At 38.4% G+C, this 25,297-nt stretch overlaps 1 protein-coding gene across 1 annotated transcript in view; it reads left to right on the top strand.

Moving 5' to 3' along the window:
• The window catches only part of LGR5 (leucine-rich repeat containing G protein-coupled receptor 5), a 52,296-nt gene that overhangs the window by 24,593 nt on the left and 2,406 nt on the right, over window positions 1-25,297 (top strand). Inside the window, exons 4-16 of the mRNA XM_010282785.1 lie at window positions 2,516-2,731; window positions 5,519-5,590; window positions 8,186-8,254; window positions 11,262-11,333; window positions 12,142-12,213; window positions 12,317-12,385; window positions 12,534-12,605; window positions 15,389-15,454; window positions 15,668-15,739; window positions 16,683-16,754; window positions 18,755-18,880; window positions 23,563-23,708; window positions 24,710-24,793. Of these exons, the coding sequence (XP_010281087.1) occupies window positions 2,516-2,731; window positions 5,519-5,590; window positions 8,186-8,254; window positions 11,262-11,333; window positions 12,142-12,213; window positions 12,317-12,385; window positions 12,534-12,605; window positions 15,389-15,454; window positions 15,668-15,739; window positions 16,683-16,754; window positions 18,755-18,880; window positions 23,563-23,708; window positions 24,710-24,793 (1,208 nt within the window). The remainder of the gene's footprint in view (window positions 1-2,515; window positions 2,732-5,518; window positions 5,591-8,185; window positions 8,255-11,261; window positions 11,334-12,141; window positions 12,214-12,316; window positions 12,386-12,533; window positions 12,606-15,388; window positions 15,455-15,667; window positions 15,740-16,682; window positions 16,755-18,754; window positions 18,881-23,562; window positions 23,709-24,709; window positions 24,794-25,297) is intronic.

The following is a 25,297-nucleotide window of genomic DNA, read 5'->3' on the forward strand; positions in this document are numbered from 1 at the left end:
TCATGGTGAATTTCTTACTGGCTGCTTTATTTACATGCTGCCTATCAGAAGAGATCAAGCATTTTTGTTTCCCTAAATTGGCTCTCTCTGGAATATAATAGCGGCTTTCAAACTCACCACATGTTATCTATATATTTTCAGTTATAAATAGAGTCATGTTTGTGAGTTAATGGGTTTAGTTCTGGAAGTGCCAAAACTTTGATCAACACATGTAAAACAATTGGCTGAAAACGGCGATTTTGATCAATGCTTTATACATCAGTGTGCATTACCTACAGTATGACAGGAAACATAACCGCTGCTAAAACCTTTTAATATTTGCAAGAGGGAAAACAGTACTTGGAAATTTTTAAAAGATTAGATAACAAAAAAGCACTTGAGGCAGTACTTCTTACGAACACTTGCAGGATACGTAATCCAGTTATAGGATCTGCAGCACAAGTCATCATAGCTTCTTGGTTTCTTCCAAAGATCATTTAAACAATAATCCAACCAACTAGAATCCCATTTATATTACAGCAGTCCTGGTTTTTCTTTTTACGTTTTGTATTTTGTTTAGATAGCCAGTGCTGGGTTTATATTTGGAAACTTCAGCTATAAACAAAATCAGTACCTTGATTTGCCACCGAATATTGGTAAGGTAAAAATCCTGGTCTCACTGATGACAGCACAAGTATTACCCTTTCAGCCACAGGGTCACATGTAAACAACTGACCGTTGGCTTTGCCCTGGCGCCAGGCATCCTGTAACTCCTGTGGAGGCAATGGGGACATCAGAGCTGCACTGACAAGCTTCATACTGAACAACATGCTAACTGTAATACAGTAACACACTGAGGTTGAATAAAGCCTCCATTCTTTAATCAGTCTAACTGTCAAACTAAGGCAACTGTAACTTCTTAGTTTACATACCAGCATCACCCAGGGAAGAAACTTACTTCTGACTGAACATAAAGAAACCTCATCTACTCATTCAAATTATACCTTATTTGAAAACACAGGCGTAGCATGGTTGTTGCCTGGGGAATGGGGGAGGTACAGCATGAGTATTTCTAAACATTTCCAGCCTCACCCATTTGTTGACAGACCCTTGAGTTATTTTGGAAGCTCTGTCTTTGCTGCCTGCCATGTCAGTTATTATATTGAAAATTTAATTGTACAAGGGCTTTGACACTGAACTTTATAAATTTGTTCCAACTGACCTTGTCTCAGTTATTTGCCAGCCTGGCACGGAGCCTTAGCAGTCATTATTTGTTCTCATGCAGTAGGTAGGAGCAGCATGGAGTAGGAGATAGAATGGACCTGACATTTTACATGACTGTAAATGAAGAAGCAGCTTTAAATAAAGAGATTAGTATGCCTGCCACAAAGAGTATTGCATTTCTCTCAAACAGACTGAATTTAGGTTGTACGGAATTACTTCTTTGTACCCTGGGTGTGTCTGTTTGTTCTGTAATGTTTTCAAACATCTATTTAAATTCATTTCTGTTTCACCATTCACCTAATTACTCCTCTGTACAGACATCTTCAAGAAAAGTTTTAGAGCATGGCTTTCATGTTCCGAATAAGGTACAAGTCACTACAACACATTAAAAGCAGAAAAAGTGTATTGGCATACAGATCACCATCTGGATGTTTCACGAAGTTTCAGAAATCTGAAGCATGCTTTTAAGTATTTCCCTGAAAGCATCACAGTGGGAAAGCAAAGCACATCAAGAACAAAAGCCAATGAATATATGACATAACTTTTCTAGCGCCACATCTGCATAAGGTTCAGTAGATTTAATCCTTATTCACACGAGTGTGAGAGCGAGGTATCACCTGCAGGTTCTGAAGAGGTGTGAGGTGCAGTTGAGCTCCCTCTGTTGGCCCTGCAGCAACTGGAGTGAATTTAACAATTCCTTTTTCAAAATAAATACATTGCATTAGCAACAGTCATGTCTGTTTAAAAAGAATTTTGCTCCACTACTAAAAAATGTGAATTTCAGGGCTCATTAGAATAAACAATATGTAAGGAAAGATAAAACAGGAACAGAGACTCAGAAGTGAGTTTTATTTTTGGCTCTTAAAATGGCTGTCCAGCATATGGAAACCCAAGTCAAAACCAAATGCAGCTCAGTGATTTATAAGTTCTGAAAGAGAATCTCTGGCTGAGTTTCTTACACTTTTTTATTCCATAGTTTCCAATAATTGGGAAATCAAACAAATTCATACCAGGTCTGTAGAGAGGCTCTGCTCAAAAATGATCTGTGTGTGCTCTCAGCAAGCTGATGGCTCCAAAGGAGAGCTGGCTGCAGAGAGCCAGCTGACAAGGAGACTTGTAAACACGATGTGAGGTCTCAGGGGTGAGGCTGCAAACAAGATGGAAATGTAGAATCTCCGGGAAATGAAAAATGGATGTGGCAATCCATGTCTATCCTTTGGGATTGTGTTCTTGATGATAACTTCTGATATCCATTGTGTAAGTCCACTGTTCTTTTCTGAGAGTCAATTTTCTCTATTTCTTTTTCTCCTAGACGTCTGGATGCCAACCACATCAACTATGTGCCCCCCAACTGCTTCAATGGCTTGGTCTCCCTTAGACACCTGTGGCTAGACGATAATTCTTTGACAGAAATTCCCGTCCAAGCTTTTAGAAGTTTACCAGCACTTCAGGCAATGACATTGGCACTGAATAAAATTCATTACATACCAGACTATGCTTTTGGAAACCTCTCTAGTTTGGTAGTTCTGTAAGTTTTAATGATTGTTTTTTAGCCACAATCTCTGCTTCTTTGCAGGACTTTGACCATTTGGTGATAAATTATTTGAAGGTGCAGTGTTTAATTTAGATGTTGCCTGAGACAACCTTTAATAATTAAATTTCTCCTAGTCCTCCCCAGTTGGCAAATGATAGGTAAAGAGATGTATACATGGGTTAATTAAACATCTGTTTTGTCTTAAATTCTTAGCATTAAATTGATATCTTGGGGCTATAAATCTGCGGTTTCCTTCTACATTTGCACCAGGCTTAATTCCTTTACCAAGAGGTCAATTCCATTTGTTGCAGAAAATCTTCTTTTTGAAAAATAAATTTTCTGTGTTGTATATGTACTACGAAAGAAAATTTTTTAAAATTATCTTGAATAAACAGATTTTTACGTCTTCCTACAGTTAAACTAGCATTTGCTAAATCACTTGTTTTGATCTAGATTAAAAGTTTCCATCTCCAGGAAAGAACTATGTAAGTGAATTTAAAAAATCGCCTTATCTAGTCAGCAAAACAAACGGGAAGAGATGAATTGTGTGCTCTCTAAGACTCTCAGGCAGTGTGTACTGAATGAAGGAAGAATAGAAAAAGGAAATGAACTGAAAGCTTTCTGGGTGACTTGGAAAGACTGACGTCCAGTAGAAAAAGTATGCATTTCTCTTCATAGAAAGTATATGTAGTTTTGCATTTTGTTATTTTTGCATACCAGTAAAACTAAATGAAACATGCATAGCTCTCACGAAAATCTGGAAGGAATACTATGAAGTGTGTTTTCAGCTTTTTATCTTCTGGGAATGTACCAAGTGGAAAAAATTCTAGACTGGCTGGAGAAACTGAGGAGAACTGAGGTGGAGAAGTTATTTCAGGATACTTTTGAAAATGTTAGCATTGTTAAAGAGAGAATAATATATTCAAGCTTCACAAGCTGTCTGAAACTATAGTCTGTAAGGCACTTTGCATATTTTAGCATATTCTAGCCCTAGTGTAAGCACTGAACCTGGCACATACCAGATTCTTGACAATTATAATCACCATCTCTCCCTGTGCTTAATATACTCATGTAAGCATATATAGGGCACCGAAAATGGAGAGTAACAGCTGCCTTGTGCCACAAAATCTTTGCCTTCTGTTCACATTAAGTACCAATACCATTCAAGTTAGAGAGTGGATGGACTTGTCATTTGACTGAGATTCTGGACTTATCTCAGTAATGCTGAAGACAAATGACTGTCTTGGACATCATCCTCTAAATCCCTACCAGAAATATAGCAATAAGAGGACAGTTAAGAAATGCAGGAGAAAATTATTCCTTTTCATGCCCTGATTGCTTCTGCTCAGTTAGGTTTCTTTATTTTAGATCTGCCTTGCTTATTTCTAATCTTCTGGGCTTCATATTGATTAATAATTGAATCATTCCTCGTGATCTACAACATCTGATATTTTTGGCTCATCAAAATTGTTGTGTGTGGTTCTGCTTTCTTTTGTTTTTCAGTCTGGCAAATTTTCAACTCAGTAAAAAAATGCATGGTCAATTGGAGAAGGTTTGAAGCTCTGAAGCTCTGTCATTGAAAATCAAACGTAATTGGAATTTGGAGATACACTCTTCAGCTAACTAAGGCATTAAAGGCCAGTGTAAAAAAAAAAAAAAAGTTGATTAGGTTTCTTCCTAGGAAAGGAAAAACCCACAGAATGGCCTTTTGCCGTCAGAATCCCTGCCTTTTATGGACAGGTAGACTCAATTTCTGTAGGTTCTGCAGAACATTCAGACAGCCTCTGATCTTTAACATTATTTTCAGAGCAGAATGAAGCATTGAAGGGGAAGTGCCTGGCAGCCCCTCATTCACAGCCCTTCTTTTCTTTTAAAGTACTACTCCCATAGTTTCTCCTATAAGGGTAGAGTGTCAAGAATAAAATGAAAAATCTGGGAAAAAGGCATCCTTTTTAAAAAACAACTTGACACGGCTCCAAGTTGTATCTGCTCACATTAATGCGCTTCACACAGAGTGGGTTTTTCCCATGTCGGTCCAAAAGACTTCGAAATAGGCAGCAGTCTGAGCCTTTGTGCGGGGCGGTTGGTTGAAATATGTAACACAATTACTTTCAGTTGCTAAACATTTGAAAAAGTAGTTGTTGATTTTTATAGTTTCAAAGGAAGGCAAGTTACAGCACTTTGAAGATTGGTTCGTTTACTCATCTCAGTGGAGCTATGACTTTCCTGTCCTATGGCTTTGTGTCTTCTTTCATTCTGCAAGCCTGATGGTCCTTTCCTTGGCTTTGTGTCTTCTTTCATTCTGCAAGCCTGATGGTCCTTTCCTGTCTGTGATATTACCCATCTCCTCAACGCCTCTGTTCTGTGCTGTACCTTCTAACACCCTCTGAATATATATCTTCCAAATATACACCTCACACCCCACAGACGGGTTTTAAGGCAACCCGTTAAACCACCACTGAGAATGTCGACAATTTGCCAGTATGCGATATGCAAACCCGACCTGGAACTCCAGGGTATACCTTTTTTAAACAATCTAGGTGGTTTTAAAACAAATGCCTTTTATGAAACCACATGGAACACTGCGTGGATGGGATACTGGGAAAAGGGGGGGAGGGCGGCAGAGGTGCCTCCGATACATGCTCTTGCAAAAGCATGACTTGCATATAGTCATTGCATGCCTGAAAATAAGTTTCTTTTGATTTAACCATCAAAATGTTTTGCCTGAGTCCACTGTGTGCAGTGTGCTTTCCTGACTGTGTGTTTAATGTTCCCCTGCAGACATCTCCATAACAATAGAATCTACTCCCTGGGAAAGAAATGCTTTGATGGGCTCCACAGCCTAGAGACTTTGTGAGCTGACCTCTTATTTGTTTCTTTTTTTTTTCAGTGTTTTCATTAATATTCTGAAAGCATAAAAATAGCCTAAAAGCCAAATGTGGTTTTTGGCTTGTTTAATCGCTAAGTGATGGTTTACAATGACACTATGTAGCGAATCCCATTTTTTACTGTAAAATTAGTTTGCCTTTTTAATAAGCATTGTCAATTGATAAATTGTTTGAAGGACAGTTGAAAACTGTCCTTCAAAGCCATAGAAGCAGCTATTCATGAACAGTTACATTTGCCTAGTTTTGTATTATTTATTTGTCTTGTTTAATCAATAAAGCTAATAGCTAGATTGGGAAATTGTCACAATGAAAAGCTTTAACATTAAGAAACTGTCTTGCCATAGAGGAGGGTTATAAAATTAGATGGGTTTATTTTTTTATCCCTGGAAAAGCGAAAGTACCAGGTAGCCAAATTATGCTTCTGTTTTATAAGGGAGGAAGAGGAATGTTTCAGTTGTATCTAAGTTCTTGTCTTTAAGGAGCTCTGATAAAGAATAGCACTGGTAAAGATTGAAATTTCCTCATGTTTTCACCACAGTTCTGTTCAGAGCAGCTCAAATTTTCTTGAGTTTTCTAACAAAAAATAATTCTACAGAAGAACACCAAACAGGAACGCAGTGCTGATGGTCAGCACAAAGTATTTCATTACAGAGTTAATTGAATAAAGATGTCTGCTAGAGTAGACTACAGACTCCAAAAATGCTACAGGGACAGTAAAACCTCGCATATCCTTCCTACTGGCACCTGCTAGAATCAGCTGTGTCATTTTCAGAGATTTTAGATACTTCACTCAACCAGGACAGAGGCTAAAAGGCCTGTTAAGAGGAACAAATGGACAAAGTTTCAAATGTGAATAATGTTAATCTAAAGGTGACTATTTGCTTTCTTATCCACAGAACTATGTACTGGCCACTCTCATGTTTCATTAAGATCAGAAAGCAAGAAGTTTGGGGCTTTTTTGTTAATCAGTAGTTTTGATTAAATTGATCCCTGGGCACTGAACTGCAATTTTACAATTTTGACTTTTAGCCGGCTGTGAGTTGAGAGGAAGTCCCTTAGTGTAGCACCGGAAGGGGGGACGGGAAAGGGAGAAGGAAAACGTAATGGTTTGTTTTGTTTTTATAAGTAAGATTCACATGGCACTTGGTCAAAAATGAGGAAAAACAGAACAATGGAATAAGTAATCGCAAACCCAGTCCCAGCCACCTGGCATGAGAGAGGTGAAAACATAGAAGACAGTCATGAACTTGGGAATAAGAGTAGGTGCAGCCACTTCACTGCAATAGGAGAATATAGCACTTGCCTCAAGCACAGTAATTGCATGCTGTGTAGACCGGTTTCCAGCTAGTTTCAAGATAATCTAAAGAGATCTCGGTGTAAATGATGGACGCCAGCTTTAAGGTCATTTGTTTGCATCAATGCATAGGTCTGGAAATCACATATCACTGGAGGGCAAAACCAAACCATACATGCCTGTAATCTCTTTTTGTCAATAAGCAGGAGAGAGAGATTTACAAGCAGGAAGGAAAGCCTTGTTGAGTTCAGACAGCAGTTTCCTGCCTGCATTACTTCAGCCTGATACTATTTCAATTTCAATCTATTGTAAACTGTGATTTGTGTTTTGCCTGTTCAAAAAGGCTTTTGCTCAAGTTTTTCAGACTATATTCTTCACACAGAAGTGCCAGAGAGCATCACAGTAAACTGGTATGTCTCAATTTTAGTTTCAGGTGTCTCCTGAATGGCAAAGGATGCACATGTTATGCTGAGGGCAGAAGTAGGTTTATAGTCCATTCAGCCTACCAGAATAAAGTCTAATTACCACTGCAGCATGAGCAATTCTTAAAGCAGAGGTCACTACCCTAGCTAAACTACCATTTTTACCATTTGTGTGGTAGAAACATTCTCCGTATGAATATTGACAAATGTTAAAATTAACAACACAGCTAATGGTAACGTTGAACTTGCTCTATGTTTTCCCACTTGTTTTAGCCAGAGGAAGATTTCCCCCAATCATTTGTACCCTACAAACTCCAGTATCTCTTATTTTTATCACTTAACCATTGGGAAAAAGCTCTTCAGAGATTTTTTCAACAGCAAAAAAAAAAACAGAAAGACTAATACAACTAGACAGTGAATGAGGCAAATGAAACCTTTATAGTGAGGTGTATTAGCCATGTAAAATGCAGCTTACCATAGAAAGCTGTTGCATACTCTGTTTGAAAGATTTTTTTTTTTCCGTTAGTACTTTCACATAATGAAAATAATGGGCAATTTACAAAATACCAAATCCCTTAGTAGTATCTGAATCCACTTGTGTTTTCTTTATTGCAGAATAGCTAAGATATAACTAAAAATAGGATGCTGATAAACAATAGGAATGATAATGTGCCCTAAATAGAGTTTGCTGGAAAACATCCATATACTTTTGAGGTTTTTCTGGCTTTTGGTTGTATGTATTTATTCAGTGCGTGGGAGATGATATTTCATTACAAATGCCAACAATTCTATGTTATCCATTATGCAGTGCATAACCTAAATAATAACATCTATTTTCACACAGAGATTTAAATTACAACAGTCTGGACGAGTTCCCCACTGCTATCAGGACACTAACAAACCTAAAAGAACTGTAAGTACAAATCTTATATTAGGAAGGAGGATGTTTTGTCTAGTGTGTGATTATTTTTTTTAATGCTGGTGATTTTATCAGCAATCCTTAAAAGCTGATATCCTAGGAAAAACTAATAAACATGCCAACATGCATAAAAGATAATTTTCAACATTCGGTTTAGGGCATTCAAGTTCTGATAACTTTTACTTTTATACTTCATTGTGCAGTGGGTTTTTCCAGGAGCTTAATCCTTCGAATACAGTAAATAATAAACACAGTTAATTCTCTTTGAGTCCTAAACACAACAGTTGGATTTTGCAAACAATCCAATATATCATAGTCCTCTAGTCTGAGAAGAAGGTGTGTCACCCTTACTAGTCCATCAGGTTTAAATGTCTTGATGTTCTTCCCTCCCTTCCCCTCATTAAATTAAAGCAGTTCCTTTTCAATATAAATAGTCCTTTGTAATGCTATAAATAAAACACTTCTGGATGCACAGACATAGTTTGCATTAAAAAAAATCAACAATGAAAAGAAACCAGCCAAGTTTATTGTAAGAAACAGCTGAACTATAAAAAAAGAACTAAATTATATTCACACATCATACACACAATATACACGTCAATGCATATGTTCAGAATTCTTTCCATTTGAATTATTTACCGTGTTACTGGTACCATCAGCATAGATTTTTGAAAAAACTAGGCAATCGTATAGCAGTTGGACATGGTTGTTCATCGCAAACTGATCTTAAAGCTGCCTTAAGTAGCTACCCGGGATTTTTTGCGAAGCAGGGATCCCCAGGCAGTGTTGAGTCCAGCTCAGCACCTCCATCGCTGGCAAAGAGTGCTGCTCTGGAGGAGGGACTGGGGCTATGAGTTTCTCAGCCCAACTGTTCTCAGCTGCTGTTGTGTCATCTGTCAGCTAAAATAATTGGTATGAAATCCAGCGGCCTCGAAGGAATGCCTTTTTGCTGACCTCTGGAGTCAGTAGCCAAACATGGATAACCCAGGTTTGCAGTAAATACAGCTTGTCCAGTCCAGGAAGCTGCCTGATGTCCTTGAGATTACTTACTGGTCCTGCAGCACTTCACCTCTAAGTATCAAACTTGTTGTTTCAAATAAGCTCCTAGGTGAAAGAAATCTTTGGAGTGTGAAATGACAGCCTGACATTCCAAATCCAGCACAGACCATGAGACCATGTGCTTCAGTACTTTGTTTGGGCCCTGGAAGCCAATCTTAAAAGCACGAGGTGTGTCCCACACGGTTGTGCACGCTCTGTCGTTCTCACCCAAGTGGGAGCGCAAGCCCACAGAGGTTCAGCTCATTGCAGGGCCACCTTAGTAAGGGTGTTTCTGGGTAGGACCTCATTTCTCTCTCAGATTTTGTGCCTGGGCTGAAAACACAGACTATGGCTTTTTGTCTACAGCTTGGAGGCATCCAAGGCAGACAGTCAGAGCTGGAGATCTGCTGGCAAGTGGCCAGCAAGTCAGGGCCATATCTGTCTGATGCTACAGGGACACCATTGTCCCAGATGCTCTGCACCTCAAGGTCTCAGCTCTAGGAGTAGTTATCTCTCCAGTGTAAGTGGGTATAGCTGTCACCTAAAGTTAATGCATACGTAATGTTTTCCAGACTGGATTTTGAAGGTACCTATAGAAGCATTTTTCCCAGTGTGGCTTTTACATAGTCTTTTTACCCAGGGGTGCTGGTAGATTATACTGCTCTTTTGCTCAGTATGTGAACTGACAGGCTACAAAGTGCCTTCGGTTCAGACAGGGTGTTCCGCTTGGGTACAGTGCCCCAGGACACAAGCTGCAGCTGTGAGGACACTTTTCCGACCAGCTCAGAAGTGCTTCAGGCTCTTCTGTGCATAAATGCTGATGGTGGGGCTGCTCCCTCACTCTAACTCAGAATGGTCATAGGGGGACAGGTACTGCCCTGGGAAGTAGTAGAAAGCTAATTTCCTTAGCTTTCCTGCCATGCAAGGGATCCCATTCAGTACAGCCACAAAACCAGTCCGTTTACTGGTTCTAGATTAAATAGGATCCTCATATTTCTTGGAGTCTGCATCTACATGGATGCACTTTTTATTGCATGCAAAAGAACTGGGGATTTAGGGCCTTGCTCCGTAGCTCATCAGCAGTAGCGCAGTGCCTAAACAAGTAAAACCAATAATGTGGGACCTGTTCAAGTAATGGCGAAGCATGCTTGCATCAGTGAACAATTTGAGGCTTTCTAAATGCATAAATTTAAGCTGGGAAGCCTTTTTCATACCCGACTGAACTAATGGGAGTTTCCCACACAAATCATCATTGTTCTTTTGAAATCTTAGTTGTTTCTTTTGTTTTTCACAATGGAGAATTACTCATATGAATAAAATCCAGTAATTAATGATGAGACAAAGACCTGGCCCTCTATCCAGCAGGCACAACTACGTTGGATAGTTCGTTCATGTCCCCATTTAAAATACTTCAACCAAAAGGTGGTTGTGGGAGGCTTAACATATTACAATATAACGCATAAAATCATTTACTTGATAAACTTGTGCAATCCATTATTATCCCAGCAAAAGAAATAGTTGCAGTTTAACAAGTACAGAGAGAAATATATACCATTTTCATTATTTATTTAATTATTAATATTTAACTATTAATGTTATTAGTTCATATGTTTGTGTATATTTACATTATCTCTAATATACATACATACATAGATTCGTAGATACATGACATACAGCTACAAAGCAGCTTCCTACTGAGGGTATCTGAATTGTGAAATGCCGTTTTGCAGTCTACTTCATTTGAATGGTTTTATTCATTTGGAAAAGTGGAGAATTACAGCTATTTCATTGCTTTGCTTTTCTTTTGCTTTTTTCAGTTCTGTCTTATTCCACAAAACAAAGTCATACCTTTACGTAGCGACACTTTTCTTATTACAAACAAAAAAATTTGTTGTGCATTGTGAATACAGATTGTGCCTTCACTTTTTTTTTCTTACTGTGTAAAACATTTTTCCTTTTCTAGGGGATTTCATAGCAATAACATCAAGTCAATACCTGAGCGTGCATTTGCGGGTAATCCATCACTTATTACAATGTAAGTGACAGTAATCTTTTCAAAAACTCTTCTTGTTGGAGAACATGGAACTAAGTACCATATTTGTGGCTGTCAAATAGGTCTTCTTGTGAGCGTGTAAAAGCAAACAAACTCATATCTTTCCAACTTCGTGGAAAGAATGGCAGTTTGCATGCCCTGCTTAAGAGAATCAAGTAGTGGTCTCTGGCCTTTGACCTTTTATTTGAACTATTTCTTCTAAGTCTCTTAGGGTTACTGGCAATGTAGAAGCTAGGAAAAAATTACTCTTGATGGATTCCAGTCTGAGTTCCCATTGTCTTACATGGGAATGCATTTAATGGGCAAACCTCAAAATAAGAAATCATAGAAAAAATGTAAGAAAAAGAGCAACTAACCTTGAGCAATATTATTCTATAAACAAAAGCAACCTGGCTTAGAAAATGCAAGGGAACCTCTTCTGAGTATGTGAAGTTCTGATTTCTTCACCTGCTAATTTTAAATTTGTCTCAGGTCATAACAAAAAGTTCTTCATATTTGGATTTCTATCTCTGTAAACCTGAGAGGAAGAGGGAATATTTTGTTGACTGGCTTCTGGCGTTAAACCCAAGAAAACAATGACTGCTTGAATGTTCAAAATGTGAAATGTGGTTGATGGATATAGATTAGTGGGTGAGAAAAGCCCAGAAGTGCACCTCCGCTACAACCAGAGGTGCACAGTCTGTGATTCATCATAGAGAATTTACTCATTTGCTTATGGTATAATCACATAATATATTCAGAATCTTTTAAATCATTTTTCATAAAATGTATTTTTATCCTCTTTTTGCAGCCATTTTTATGATAACCCTATCCAGCTTGTTGGAAAATCTGCTTTTCAACACTTACCAGAACTCAGAACTCTGTATGTGTTTACTTTTTTATTTTAATTGTCTTTATCACAATATTAGAGTTGTCCCACACTTCACTCACCATAATTGAATTGAAATGATGTTTTTAAATTCTAGGACTTTAAATGGTGCTTCGCAGATAACAGAGTTTCCTGATCTGACAGGGACTACAAGTCTGGAGAGTTTGTAAGTGCTAAAGAAGTATTTTTGCTTTGTTTTATTTTTTTGCATACTGACTTATTCTAAAGAATGTCCTCACAAAAAAATTGTTTTGCAATCTTTAAAAAGTAGTCTTTTTTTTCTCTCTTTTTTTTTCTATAAATACTTTCAACAGGACGCTCACAGGAGCACAGATCACCTCTCTCCCCAAATCAGCTTGTGACCAGTTGCCTAATCTCCAAGTGCTGTACGTTTCAGTAAGATTATTAACGTTACATTAATGTAAGAGATTAACGGACAAATTAAATCATTATGATTTCAAAATTACCCAATTACTGCTATTTCTGTGTATCACATTACTTCTTAGGAATTCAGCTCAGGGAGCAGGCCCCCGTGTTACTCAAAAAGTTCACAACCCTTATCAGTCAGGATTTCCCATACGTTACTGAGAAAGACAATTACTTTGCATATTTTTAGGAAAGGGTAAAGCAGTTCTTGATTTTGTTTAAAAAACAACAGAACTACTTTATTTTTGTTCATTCTGTTTCTCCTACAGTAGTCTGAAGTTTTTTTCCTCACTGAGTCAGATAATTCAGGGAAGTGAATGGAAAATATAACTGAGTAAGGAGTGCAGTTTTGAGTCCTTGTTACGCTCCTCTTTTAGTTTCTTTTACAACCAGACATAAGTAGCTGACTGAAATTTTAATAGACTATTCCTTGGCATAGTTGGGGCATAGTTTTTATACAAAATATCTAATATTATTTTAGCTTGGAAATTTCCTTGGAGTTTGCTTAATCACTAACGAAAGCAATCATTGTGTCTGCTTCTTTGAGAATGAGCCAACAGCACTTTCCTCTATGTATTACATCACTAGGAATGTATTTGATATTAGTTCTCCGGCCAGCATTGAAATAGCACTAATTATAACACATTATTTGAATACCAGCATGGATTTCATGAACGTTTCCAGAAAAAATTAAGTTTTAGTTGATGGACTCAGTGTAATCGTTTCCAGAATGATAAAAGACAGAAACAGAGTCTGTTGCCAGAAGAACGTCTGCACACAGACTTAAGTTTAAATATGCCCTGTATTATTCAAAAACAATAAATAATCTAAAACCAGAAGGCAAATAGATGCTATAGTAATTAATAACTTGTACAGTTCATAGTAGAGTAGGACTGTCCATTGGAAATTCACATTTTTTATTTTTGAGTATCACCCTATATTATTAGAACTTCTATTTAAAAGGGTGGGGAACCAATTTCAGCAATTTCATGTACTCAGAGTTGCTCTTTCCCCACTCCCATCAGATCGGAACGAGCCTGCCAAGCCCACATTTAGGTTTGCACATTAGTTTTGCCTGTACCACGAAGTATAACGGTGCATTGAGCCCCACAAGTTACTTGGGAGACTGAGATCTTGAAGGGGCTTCCTGGCTCAGATAGATGCACAAACACTACAAGCGCAATCACTGCTTTCAGAGACATCCTGCCTCACCACCAGTACTTCCAGACGTGGATAATGTACACAGAGGCTTCCTGGGTGTCTGTGCACCTGCAGTAAAGATGTATTGTGAGAACACGCTCCCAGCAGTCCTCGAGAGACTGCCTTCAGCACAGCTGAGTATGCACCTCAACGCAGCAACCAAAACCACTTGCCCTCTGCTGCTGCCCAGAGCCTCATGTATTAACAAAGTGGGAAAAAATCCTTAGAAATAAACAAGTAAAATATTGCCTGGAGCTCTAACAGAAACTGGGGGGAGAAGGGTTTTGGTTTTGGGTTACCTTTTTTTTGTGTGCGAAGAAGGACTGTCATTGTGTACAAAATTCAAGCTGATAACATATTTTTAAGAAGACCTAAATCACCAAAACAGAGGCCGTAATCTTCCCTGCTATAACAAAAAATATACATATATTGATGGTAGCCTTTGTGTATAGTAGAAGCAAAGTGGAATACCTTAAAAACACACACCACCACTAAAAAGCACCACTTCCACAAATCAGGTATGGAATATTCTAAATGCTCCTGTTGGAATAGTAACAGTGAAAATAAAATTTTACCAAGGAGGTAAATGGGTGGTGATGAACCAGTTTTAAAGAATTGGAAACAGGAGTGAAAAGAGATTACTCTTTTACGTGATAATATTGGATAACTGTGGAAAAAAATTTCCTAATTATAGACATAAGCTTTCTTTCTATATTCTTTTCACTAGCAAATTTCCTATTCAGTTTTCCGTGAGCAAGATGTATATATAGGATGAGACTGTTGGGTGGTGGGGGTGGGTGTTTGGTTCCTTTCTTTTTTTCCCTCCAATTTTGCAAATTGCCTAGGCTTGGTTTTGATTAGTTATATTATACTATAAATCAGTCCAGATGTTTCAGTTATTCTGTAATTTGTTGAGTTTTGGCTCAAGTCTTTTTAAGGTTTTTTTCCTCCATGTAGTGATTGATTTCAAAGTTAGTTCCAATATTTTTTTTAACCTCAGTTATAACAGTCTAAGGATCAGATGCAATACTACTTAATTAAAAGTGTAGAACAGAAAGCTGATTACAGTCCATTGTGACTATTACCAGAAAGATACAGGATCTTCGCTGAAAAAATATTAGTATATATATTCAGTAGATGATTATTTTAAGCGGTTTAAATATTTACTCAGAATTTAAACATGATGAATATGAATTCTATGATGCAAATCCAATATTCCCTATGAGCAGATGGCCAATATTGTTACTGTAGAACACTCAGAAGAAGTCTACAGTTCAGGCAGGAAATCTTCAGACAATGCAAGGAATTTGCAAATGTAGGATATGGAGCTAATGCATCTTGCCTTTTCCCCTCCTCTCTCCTCCTCAGTTAGAATTCAAAATCTGACAGATGAGAGATGGTAACTGAGTTTGCACATTTCTATTCTTCTATGAGTGTGGATAAAACCAAGTTATTCTAAATTAAGCATGAAGGTAGACAATGAGAGATCTTTTTCTTTTAATGTTACTTTGATGTTAATCTTTTATTTTCTTGTGTATTACAGGGATCTGTCTTATAACCTGCTGGAAGATTTACCCTGTTTTACTGCATGTAAAAAACTCCAAAAAATGTAAGCATCAAACTATCCTAAAAAGCCTAAAAAGAGGCATCTATATACAAAATCTGTTTGAACATCGTTAACTTGGTTATTGCTGGCCAATTTGACATATCCCAAATACATACCTTTACACTGCATTGAAGTGGATCATAAACACAATCTAAAACACCCAAAAATGTCCTCCAAGTGCCTTTGAAACTGAGGAGATTCTTATTGCTATTTCAGTGACTTGCATCACAATGAAATCGGTGAAATCAAAGCAGACACGTTTCGGCAGCTGGCTGCTCTTCGGTCTCTGTGAGTACAGCCCTAACAGTCATTCCGTCGGGTTCTCAAAACACGGGGTATACACTGTCTGCTCACTATCTACCCCAAAACGTGCTTCTTTCTCTTTTTCTTTGATCTTTCACCCGTTAGGTCATAACTGTGAAAGCAGAACAAACATTGTGAAGTTTAGCATCGGCAGCAATGAATTCAAAGATGTAAACTTACAGCTATAAAAGCTGTTACTTCTAAAGGTTTTGCAATTGAACTAGATGATTGTTGTGGGTCCCTTCCAACTGAACTATTCTGTTCTGTTCTACTCTCTTTATTGAGAGAGATACTGAGCCAGAGCTAGTATCTGTTGGCAGGTCATATAATAATCAGCTCTAGGGAGCATGAAATCTTTTTATGGAGAGCAGTGTTTTAAGAAATTGAGTCTAATCCTGTGTCAGTTTATAGTTTTCACACAGATGCATATGCTAACAGAGTAATTTTCTCGAGAAACTACTCATGGGTGGAAGTCTTTGCAGGATCAAGCCCATACATTTTTTAAGAGTTCCTTTCAGTTTTTTGATTTTTCAGGGGCAGTGAAGATTGAGATTAGGAAGTTAAACCTGTTGACAATGGATCTGCTGTTCTTGGTCACATCACGAGGACCTCTTAGAGTAGTCCATATACCCCACACTTCTTTCTGCTGCCTTGGGAAGCTGTGAAGCAGACTGAAAAAACTGTGTAAGACTGCAGAAAGCATTAAGGAGTTCTAGAGAAAGTTGTCAGCTTAATAACTAACATCATTAACTGACTAACATAATTTTAAAACTGAAAAAAGGTTTTCCACTACAAGATATGCAGAAGCTTATTGAAAATATTTGCATGTAATTAATACCTTTTTTATATTTAGGCCTCCTAATCAAGTGTATGAAAACTTCCATATTCACTCAGTGAGTATGTAATTTTCTACTCACTTTTCTTGTAGGGATTTAGCTTGGAACAAAATTAAAATTATTCACCCCAATGCCTTCTCCTCTTTACCATCTCTGATCAAACTGTAAGTATTTGTATATCTTCTACATCCAAATTTTCACATTTTTCTTGCAAAACCATATAAAAAAATTTAACAACTTAGTACCCCACTCAGCAGAAATTGAGACTTTCTCTGTTCTAATTTTCTGGTCTGTTGAATCAGTATTTAAAGGCCTACTGTCTTGTAGTTCAACTACCATAGATATTATGGCAAAACTGCATATAACACTGTGTAATCAGAGTGATTTGGGGTCCATGAAGCATATCAGTGTATCTGCCTTTCTTTATTCAATTTGTTAGCAGTTTACTCTCTTTTAGCAGGGGAGTATTTCCTGTTGTGTATCAGGAGTAAGGAATTGGACTCAAAATTAAATAAGAAACATTTCCCAGTAAGCATCATTATTTCATCATTCCTCATTTGATGGAATAGTTTTTCTTCTTTAGTAGCTTCAACCAGAGTAGTTAGTGGTCAAAACATCAGCAGTCCAATTGTGCAGGCCTTGTTCACAAGCACTTCTCAGTCCTTACATTTTTCCTGTTTCCCACTGTCATTGTAATGCCTCTTTTAGGTGAATCCTTGAGGCACTGGGTGTATGGGAAAGACGTGAAAGAAAATTTCTCTGGAGTCATCCTACTCCACGGTTGTCAAAAAGATACACTGCTGGGTATCTGCTCACAGATAATCCAGTAGCTGCTGGGAAACCGAAATTTGGAAAGGGGTATTCATTTGTGTTGATGGGCAAAGCCTCCCCTCTGAATGCACTAAAAAATGTCCATGAAGAGAATATTGCCTATAGTATCCCTTTTTGGGGGCCCTCCTCAGGACACCCCTACAGAAGAAAGGGTGAGGGAACATCATGCTGCCAGCAATAAACTGTAGCTTTGGTGAATAGCACAGAACAGTCAGGGAGGGTTAAAGAACAAGCCCTTTCCCACACACACAGCAACACAGAGTACCAGTGATTCCCAAAATGCTAGTCTGCAACCCTGGTCTGACTGCAGTCAGTGGTTGCTTTTACTATTGCAGTAGGACCAGAATTTCACCTGTTGTATATAACATGTTTAACATGTGCTAACATGTCAAACACTTAACATGTGTTTAACATGTTGTGAGCAGGAGGACACACACGTGCACACACACGAACGCACTAAACCAGAAAAGCCAGAAAACCGGTCCATCAACACGCCTCTTACCTTATCTCTAGACCCTTAAATTTCCATAGGTAGTCTAAGAGACAGGAACTTTGCTGTTAATCCTTGGGCATAAAAGCATTTCAGCAGACTCCCCTTCTTCCTCCATCTTGACTGTTGACCATCTTAAGTATTGCAGTGTAGACAATTGTGAAGAGGACTGAAAAGACTTATAGAATAAATGGAAGAGAGAGGGAGAAATAGAGAATAGAATACCTCTGGGCTTCCCCCTCTTTAATTACTTTACCATTTCTCCTTGGTGACAGTCACTTTTTAATTCACTATTTTTTCTTTCCCCATTACGTATACGTGCTGCGTGCTGTCTTTCTTCAGCTCCTCGGACAAACCTCAGTGTAGAACTGTCACCTTCATCTGCTCCAGCCCAAACCCTTCCTACCCTGAAACACACGTCTTCCCCGTACACCTGACCTGCTCCCTGTGGAGCTTTCAGGGCAGCCGTACCCTCTCACATCCCACTGAATCTTTCAAACTGTGGGAAGCTGTTCTGGTACCGGCTCCCTTTAATTCAATCTAGCGAACAGTTTTAAAATTCATTCGCTAGGCTCAAAACTGGCACTATGAATGTTTGGAGTCAAAATTTGGCAACAGAGACTTAGCAAACTGCTAGGTATTACTGTTAGCTTTCTGCTAGACACATAGGTGCATACTCCTGAGTGGTGCTGCAGCTTTGCTCTGCTGACTGGGGCCTCTGTGTAATGCAGTCATTTTTGATGGAGTTAGAAAAATCTAACCTGTTTTTCCAACGTGACACTTCTAGTGCTGAAGAAAAAAAAATGAAAGCCCGTAAGCTGATTTTTATTTGCTGTTATGCAGGGATGTGTCATCCAACCTTTTGTCTTCTTTTCCTGTGACGGGGCTACATGGTTTAACTCATTTAAAATTAACAGGAAATCATGCCCTACAAAGTTTGATATCATCTGAAAATTTTCCAGAACTCAAGTGAGTATATCATTAAAACTAATAAGCCACATTTGTGTTCATGTGCAATGGGAGGTGTGTCAGTGTGTAACGCATGTTACTTCGTATTGTCAGTCTTTGATCTGTGCTATTAAAACTAAAGCAAATATGATAAAAATGATAGGCTGCTTTTATTATGCTCACTTTTAACTGAAGAAACTATGAAGGGTTTTGAAATATTAACCCCAGTACTTGCTAGATACGAGCCACATCTGCTTCCTGGTGATACGTTTGAAAAGCTGTTAAAACAATATTGCTAGCAGCTTAGTGATACGTCCTACTTTTACTGGACTGTGCTTACAGAACTTCCATTATATTTAATGAGAAAACAGCAAATATCAAGGGAAGAATATACTCCTGAAGTTCCAAAATATTTGGCCTCTTTTGTTTGAACATGTCTTTTCTGTAATCTTTTAATTAAGATTCAGATAATACTTTGCCATTATTACTAAAATATTTTGATTCTAGTAATTTTCTGCTGGATGCTCTGTGATACAGGAAGGATATGTTCTCTAGAGATCATTTGCAGCTCTGCCAGTCACTGGATGACCATAGAGAAATCACAGTAAGAGAGTTTTGCCTCTGACTTCAGGGTATTTGGGAGTGTCCCCTAACTCTCCTTCGGTTTTTATATTTTAATTAGAAGATGCCAAGTGCAACGTATATTTTTTCCATGTTTTACTGTAAGAGGTTTGATATTACAAAATTTGAAACAATTAAACAGCATGCACGTAGTTACAGAATCACAGAATGGTTCAGGTTGGAAGGGACCTCTGTAGGTCATCTTGTCCAACCCCGCTCTGCTCAAGCAGGGTCCCCTGGAGCCGGTTGCCCAGGACCATGTGCAGATAGCTTTTGAACATCTCCAAGGAAGGAGACTCCATACTTACGTCCTCACTAGAGTTGCCTTTTGCACTGGAAAAGTCTCATGAGTCTTAGCAGGTGAACAACTCAAGGAGACGTTACCACTAATGAAAAGGACTGGAGTGTTTGGAGGTATCAATAAGGGAGTTGTGAGTAGAAGTGCAGAGGTGAGTAAACTTCTGCCTACAGCACTGGAGGGATCCACACTAGAGCACTTCTATGATGCCATGCTAACATAAACAGAGAGAAGAGCCGCAAAAAATGGTTCCAAGGTATCATGAATGGTGGCAGCTGAGCTTCTTCCATGCTTTTTCTTCTCTCAATGACTGCCCACATGTTGAGGCAGGTGACAATTCTAACATACCTGGAGGTTCTTTAAAAGAATGTAAACACAACAAAATGGATTACTTCAACCTATCAAATATATAGTGATGTATAAACCATGGCCTAGATGCATAAAAGGTGCTGGAGAAGTCCTAGGATAATCCACTATTCAACTGAATGATGTACAACTAAGATTTTTTTAATTCTTTTATGAAAATTATTCTTTATATGATTTTTCCACCAGTAAAATTATGTACATTGCTCAAATGCAACAACTACCGTGTATTTACTCTGGGTAGGTAGTTAACAAGGATGTGTCAGGCAGTAGCTTAAGACTTAAAAAAAAGTATAAAAAGTATGATTAATATATCTAGGGTTGATTAACATCTGTAAGAACACATTATATCCAGTCAGGAGAGAATGGGGTAAAATCCTGACCTGGAGTCTGCGGGACTTTTATAACGAATCAAAATGAAGCCAGGACTTCACACAAGATCACTGCACAGACAATGCATGAAGCACCAAACTTGAACAGAGATCTAAAAGAAAATGAAATTTCACCCTTTGTAATTGTTGGAACTAGACACTGGTTACAACATTAAAGGCAAATTCCTGTATAAAAGCTTCCTGCTCATCTAAATGGGTCATTGCTGTTCAATACACAGACACATCAAAGAGCTGAGCATCCTCTGCCCCACCTTCAGCAAAGACACGAGAACGCTCCACAGAGCCCAGCCCAGCCTGCTATGGCAAGCTATGAGGAAGTAAAGTCAGGCTGCCAGCCACTCCTTCCTTCTTGATCTGGTGCTTTGATTCAGCGCTCTAGAGAGCTCAGTGATTTGCCCCATCCATCATAACTGTGCCTTCCCAGCCACCGTCAACCCCACACCTTTGTGAGGCAGAAAACAACCTTGTATTCTCTGCTGCTTGATCTAAAAACAGAAGAAGAGGCATTCCTTGCTGCAGGAAATAAATACACAAGGATACAGATATCATCAGTAAGATAAGCAATATATAAAAATACATTTAGCCAGTGTTTCTAAAAGAGTTTAATTTGACAAAGTCCAAATCTAATCACCCACATCAAATAAGCACCAGTCATAAAACGGGCTGCTTCCAGCACGGTACGGCTGAGAGTTGGTGCCTTTTTTTTTTTTCTTTTTTTTTCTTTTTTTTTTTTTGTTAAAAGTACTTTTGCAAGAAATACTAATTTCTCTGCATTGCCAAGTATGCTTTGTCCTCTGTGTTCTGGGTCCCAGTCATTCTGTGCAATTACACTTTGCACACAGATTCAGAAGCATTCGCCAATTTGAGGCCTACATGTATATTCGAGTAACCCAGAGGAAAAAAGAAACAAAACCTGTTCAGGTTTAACTAAGGACACTAGAAAGACCTACAGAGACTCCTAAGAAACAGGAGTCTTGCTCTTTAAAGATAATTTAAAAGCAGTGGGGGGTTTTTGGCTACTCCATCAAAGCAGGGGATCATCACAATGTGAGAAGTCCACATTTCCAGCGTATGACAGGCCAGCAGGCTGGTAGAAGCCCAACAGCATCTGGAAATCTGTCATATTAAGCACATAGAGCTGTTCGAATAACCAGAGAATACATTTCTGTGAGTCCCTTGAGCCTAAAATACCCACTAGTTGGTGATTTCCCCAGATGTATCACCGTCTTCAAAAAGGTCTGAAGCCACAAGTTGCAGTGGTCACCTTGCAGAACTGACTGTTTCTTTTGATAAGGTTTTTTTGCTGTTATTTGTGGGGATTTTTTTCAGAAAAGGGGAATTTCTAGTTGGAGATTGGGATCGGTTTTGGGCCGAGGTGCCTAGCTATGGGTTAGTCTAGTAATCTATGGGTTTACTAATAGTTTCTTTAAGAAGGGCTTCTGGGAAATGTGTTCAAAAACGTTTAATTGAGATAATCTCTTTATTTTAAAAGATGACATACACAGGAATGAGTTAGAAATTAAGCATTTAAACCTGCTGGCGTGAGGTTGCTTGATAGTTAGATCTCAGTTACCTTGAACTTCTATTGGAGTACCTTAAAAATACCTTATGTAGCTTTTTGTATCGGGTACAAGGGTACAGATTATTGCTGCTAATTCCCAACAGAAATGTAAGTGTATAGAATCTAAGTGCACTAGATGCACTAAATGCACTAAATTAAAAATCACTTTAGAGCTTAGGGTTCCGTTTGTTCTCCTTTGTACCAAGGTTTTGGCTAGCGCACAAGTTTAAGTCCCCTTGGCGCTGGGCCTGATTCAGACTGATTTCTTTGCAGATTTCCCAGGGGGTTAGAGGTTGCTTGGAACACTCATTATGTTAATTTACATGATTAACCTGTTGAAAGTAATCTGATAGGAGGATATAGTTCTATTTTATTCCTTTTAAGTTAAGTCAGAATAACTTCTAGTCACCTCTTTATCTTTGAATTTTTTGGTTTACTGAGCTTTTGGAATTGAGGTGAGTTGTGAGGTTTCACTATGTACTATTGGCAAACTGTGTAAATTAAATATATCTACTTCCAGAGCATAAAATATATCTAAGGAATAGAAGAAGTAGTCTATAGAACTGGAATATATGTAGTTCTTCCATGCTACCCCAGAATTTGCATATCCCTAGAGGAATTAAATTCAAAACATACTGGAAATGAGCAATTTTCTGACAAAAGAAACCCTCAAAATCATTGAAACTCACTGACCAGTACACAGGTATGTGTTAGGAATACCAATGATCTTAAAAGAGTTAGGAATGAGGATACAGTGTCCTGCAATGACTGTGTTCATTTTCTAAGACAATTAATAAAGTAAAACCTTTTCCTCGGTGACATGTGTTTTCACACACAGTGCCTGATTCATTCACCTTTTGGTTTAGAACACTGCTTTCTCGATCTCTACACAAAAGACAATCTCCTTTTTGCCATCTTACTGTGAAAAGAGTTGGATGTGGAAAAAGGTGGATGAAGTTTGAATTCCAAAAGTTCTCATTCTCCTCAAACTGAAGAAATTCTATTTGGGAACTGATGTTTTAGTTTTGCCTGTTAGGCAGGTAGATGCAGTTGTGATCTTTGGATCTGCTTTTTTAAAAGAAACCATTAAGAAAGTAACGTGGAGAAACTGTTGAGTTATGCTTTAAAATCATTCAAAATCATAAAACAGAAATACAGCTCTAAGAGTAACATTCACTCAACTGCAAGGCACATATCTCCCACTTTCATATCTCCCATGAAAATGCGTAAGAAAACTTCATTGTGCCTGTACTAAAATTAGCCTAGAAATCATCTGCTTTTCTGATGTGGAATTTTATTTGTGAGTCCTCATTTGGTATTATCATGACTGATTTTTACCCATAGATATTTTTACTTTCAGTCATGGTTATTTAAACAAGTTCCTTTGTGCTAACAGTAGAGGAGCAGTACAATCCAGTAACTCTGGTGATAAACCAGTATCATGACATGCTTCCTTACTCTCCTACAGGGTCATGGAAATGCCTTATGCTTATCAGTGCTGTGCCTTTGGAGCTTGTGAGAGCCACTACAAAATCTCCAGCCAGTGGAACAAAGATGAGAATAGCAGCATTGACGATTTTCACAGGAAGGATGCTGGGTTGTTACAAATTCAAGGTAATCGTCATCTTTGGCTTTTAAATCTACCTGAAGGCTGTGAAGAGCCTGTGATGTTAAACAAATCCAGTACTCTTTCACAGTCACAGAGGCAGCCTCTCACTCTCTCTTGCCCGGTAATACGTTATTCAAGCATTCCTATGCTTAGCAAACTCATTTTTTCAGGTCTGCCTTTCAAAAATCTCACTCGCTCATCTTTCCGTCCAAAAAATAACTTTAATAATGTGGGAAGTGAAATCTTCCCTTTATTTGAGAGACAGGGAAGTGGTGCTGGTATGTAACCCCATACAAGAGGAGGCCAGCAAAGATCCAGTTTCTTGCCAGCCTTGGAAGAAGCAACGCATCCTTGGCTCTCCTGCTGTCCACATGCTTCAGGATGAGTCACAGAGCTTATGTGGCTACTTTGGCTGCCAACATTTTTTCCTGGCATTTCCTGGGTACCAGAGAGCGCATCTGCTTTCCAGGACAGAAGACAGCTGTATTTTTCTTCCTCTTCAGCACAAGGTCTATTCCTTGACCTGTTACCTGTTAGATAGGTGCACACAGGCATGTTATACCATCCTGCTTTCTGTGCTATCTCTGCTCCTGCAAGCCAGCAAATCTCAGAGTTCAGGGCTAGCCCCAGCAAGAATAGAGCCAAGAATATATGGTAGAGCAATGACATTAGAAACACAGAAAAACTTGTGTTAATTCTTAGTAGCCTGGCACAAGGGCAGAATTCATATTTTAAACGCCTTTCTAGGCAGTCGTCACACTGCAAGTTACGTAATGGAGAATGTACCTGTAAGTGATTATTTTCAGAGAAGTGATTGTGCCAACTTTTTAAATAATCCCGAGTACAGTAATTCAAAACCAAGTAGGCGTACATCTGCTTCTGCTCACAGTTTGGCAGGCAAAGGGACAAGACCAGGCCTTAAATACCACAAACTTTTTTGCAATTTGTACTAAAAGAACCTTTCCTGAAAATCGCAGTATCAAATCTGGGTATTTTCTCCCTACAGATGAGCGTGACTTTGAAGATTTTTTTCTTGACTTTGAAGAAGATTTGAAAGCTCATCATTCAGTGCAATGCTCACCTTCTCCAGGTATGAAACGGCCAGGCAGATAGGAATCCAAGCACAGTATTGCCAGATATTCTAGATGCAGAACAAAGCCTGAATCTGATACTAGGACAGTAACATGATGTTTTGCAATAATTTGATGAGATTAATACAAATACATTGCACCATAATACAAAATTTTGCATTGAAGTCTGGAAAACTATTCAGCTACTGAATTCATCTATGAGTATAACAAAAGTTTTACCCAGTCCTCAGGCAGATCCTTGCTCTGGACCCCTTTTCACAGCAGTTGATCCCCTTATCAAGGGAATGAGAGAGCAAAGACTCTCTTCTACCAAGACACAGATGATAAAGGGGAGCAGAATCTTTGCTCACTCAGTCTTTTGCAAAGCTAAAGTAATTCTTCTGAACTTCACTGAGTTATTCTACACTTGAGCTTCTTGAACAGCACACAGTTTAGTTCAATGGCTAGGAAATACCAAACACTACTGTACTGATGTATATAGTCCATCACAAAGGACCCTCAGC

The sequence above is a fragment of the Phaethon lepturus genome, unplaced genomic scaffold, assembly GCF_000687285.1.
Source record: "Phaethon lepturus isolate BGI_N335 unplaced genomic scaffold, ASM68728v1 scaffold7832, whole genome shotgun sequence".
NCBI classification, from domain to species: Eukaryota; Metazoa; Chordata; class Aves; order Phaethontiformes; family Phaethontidae; genus Phaethon; species Phaethon lepturus.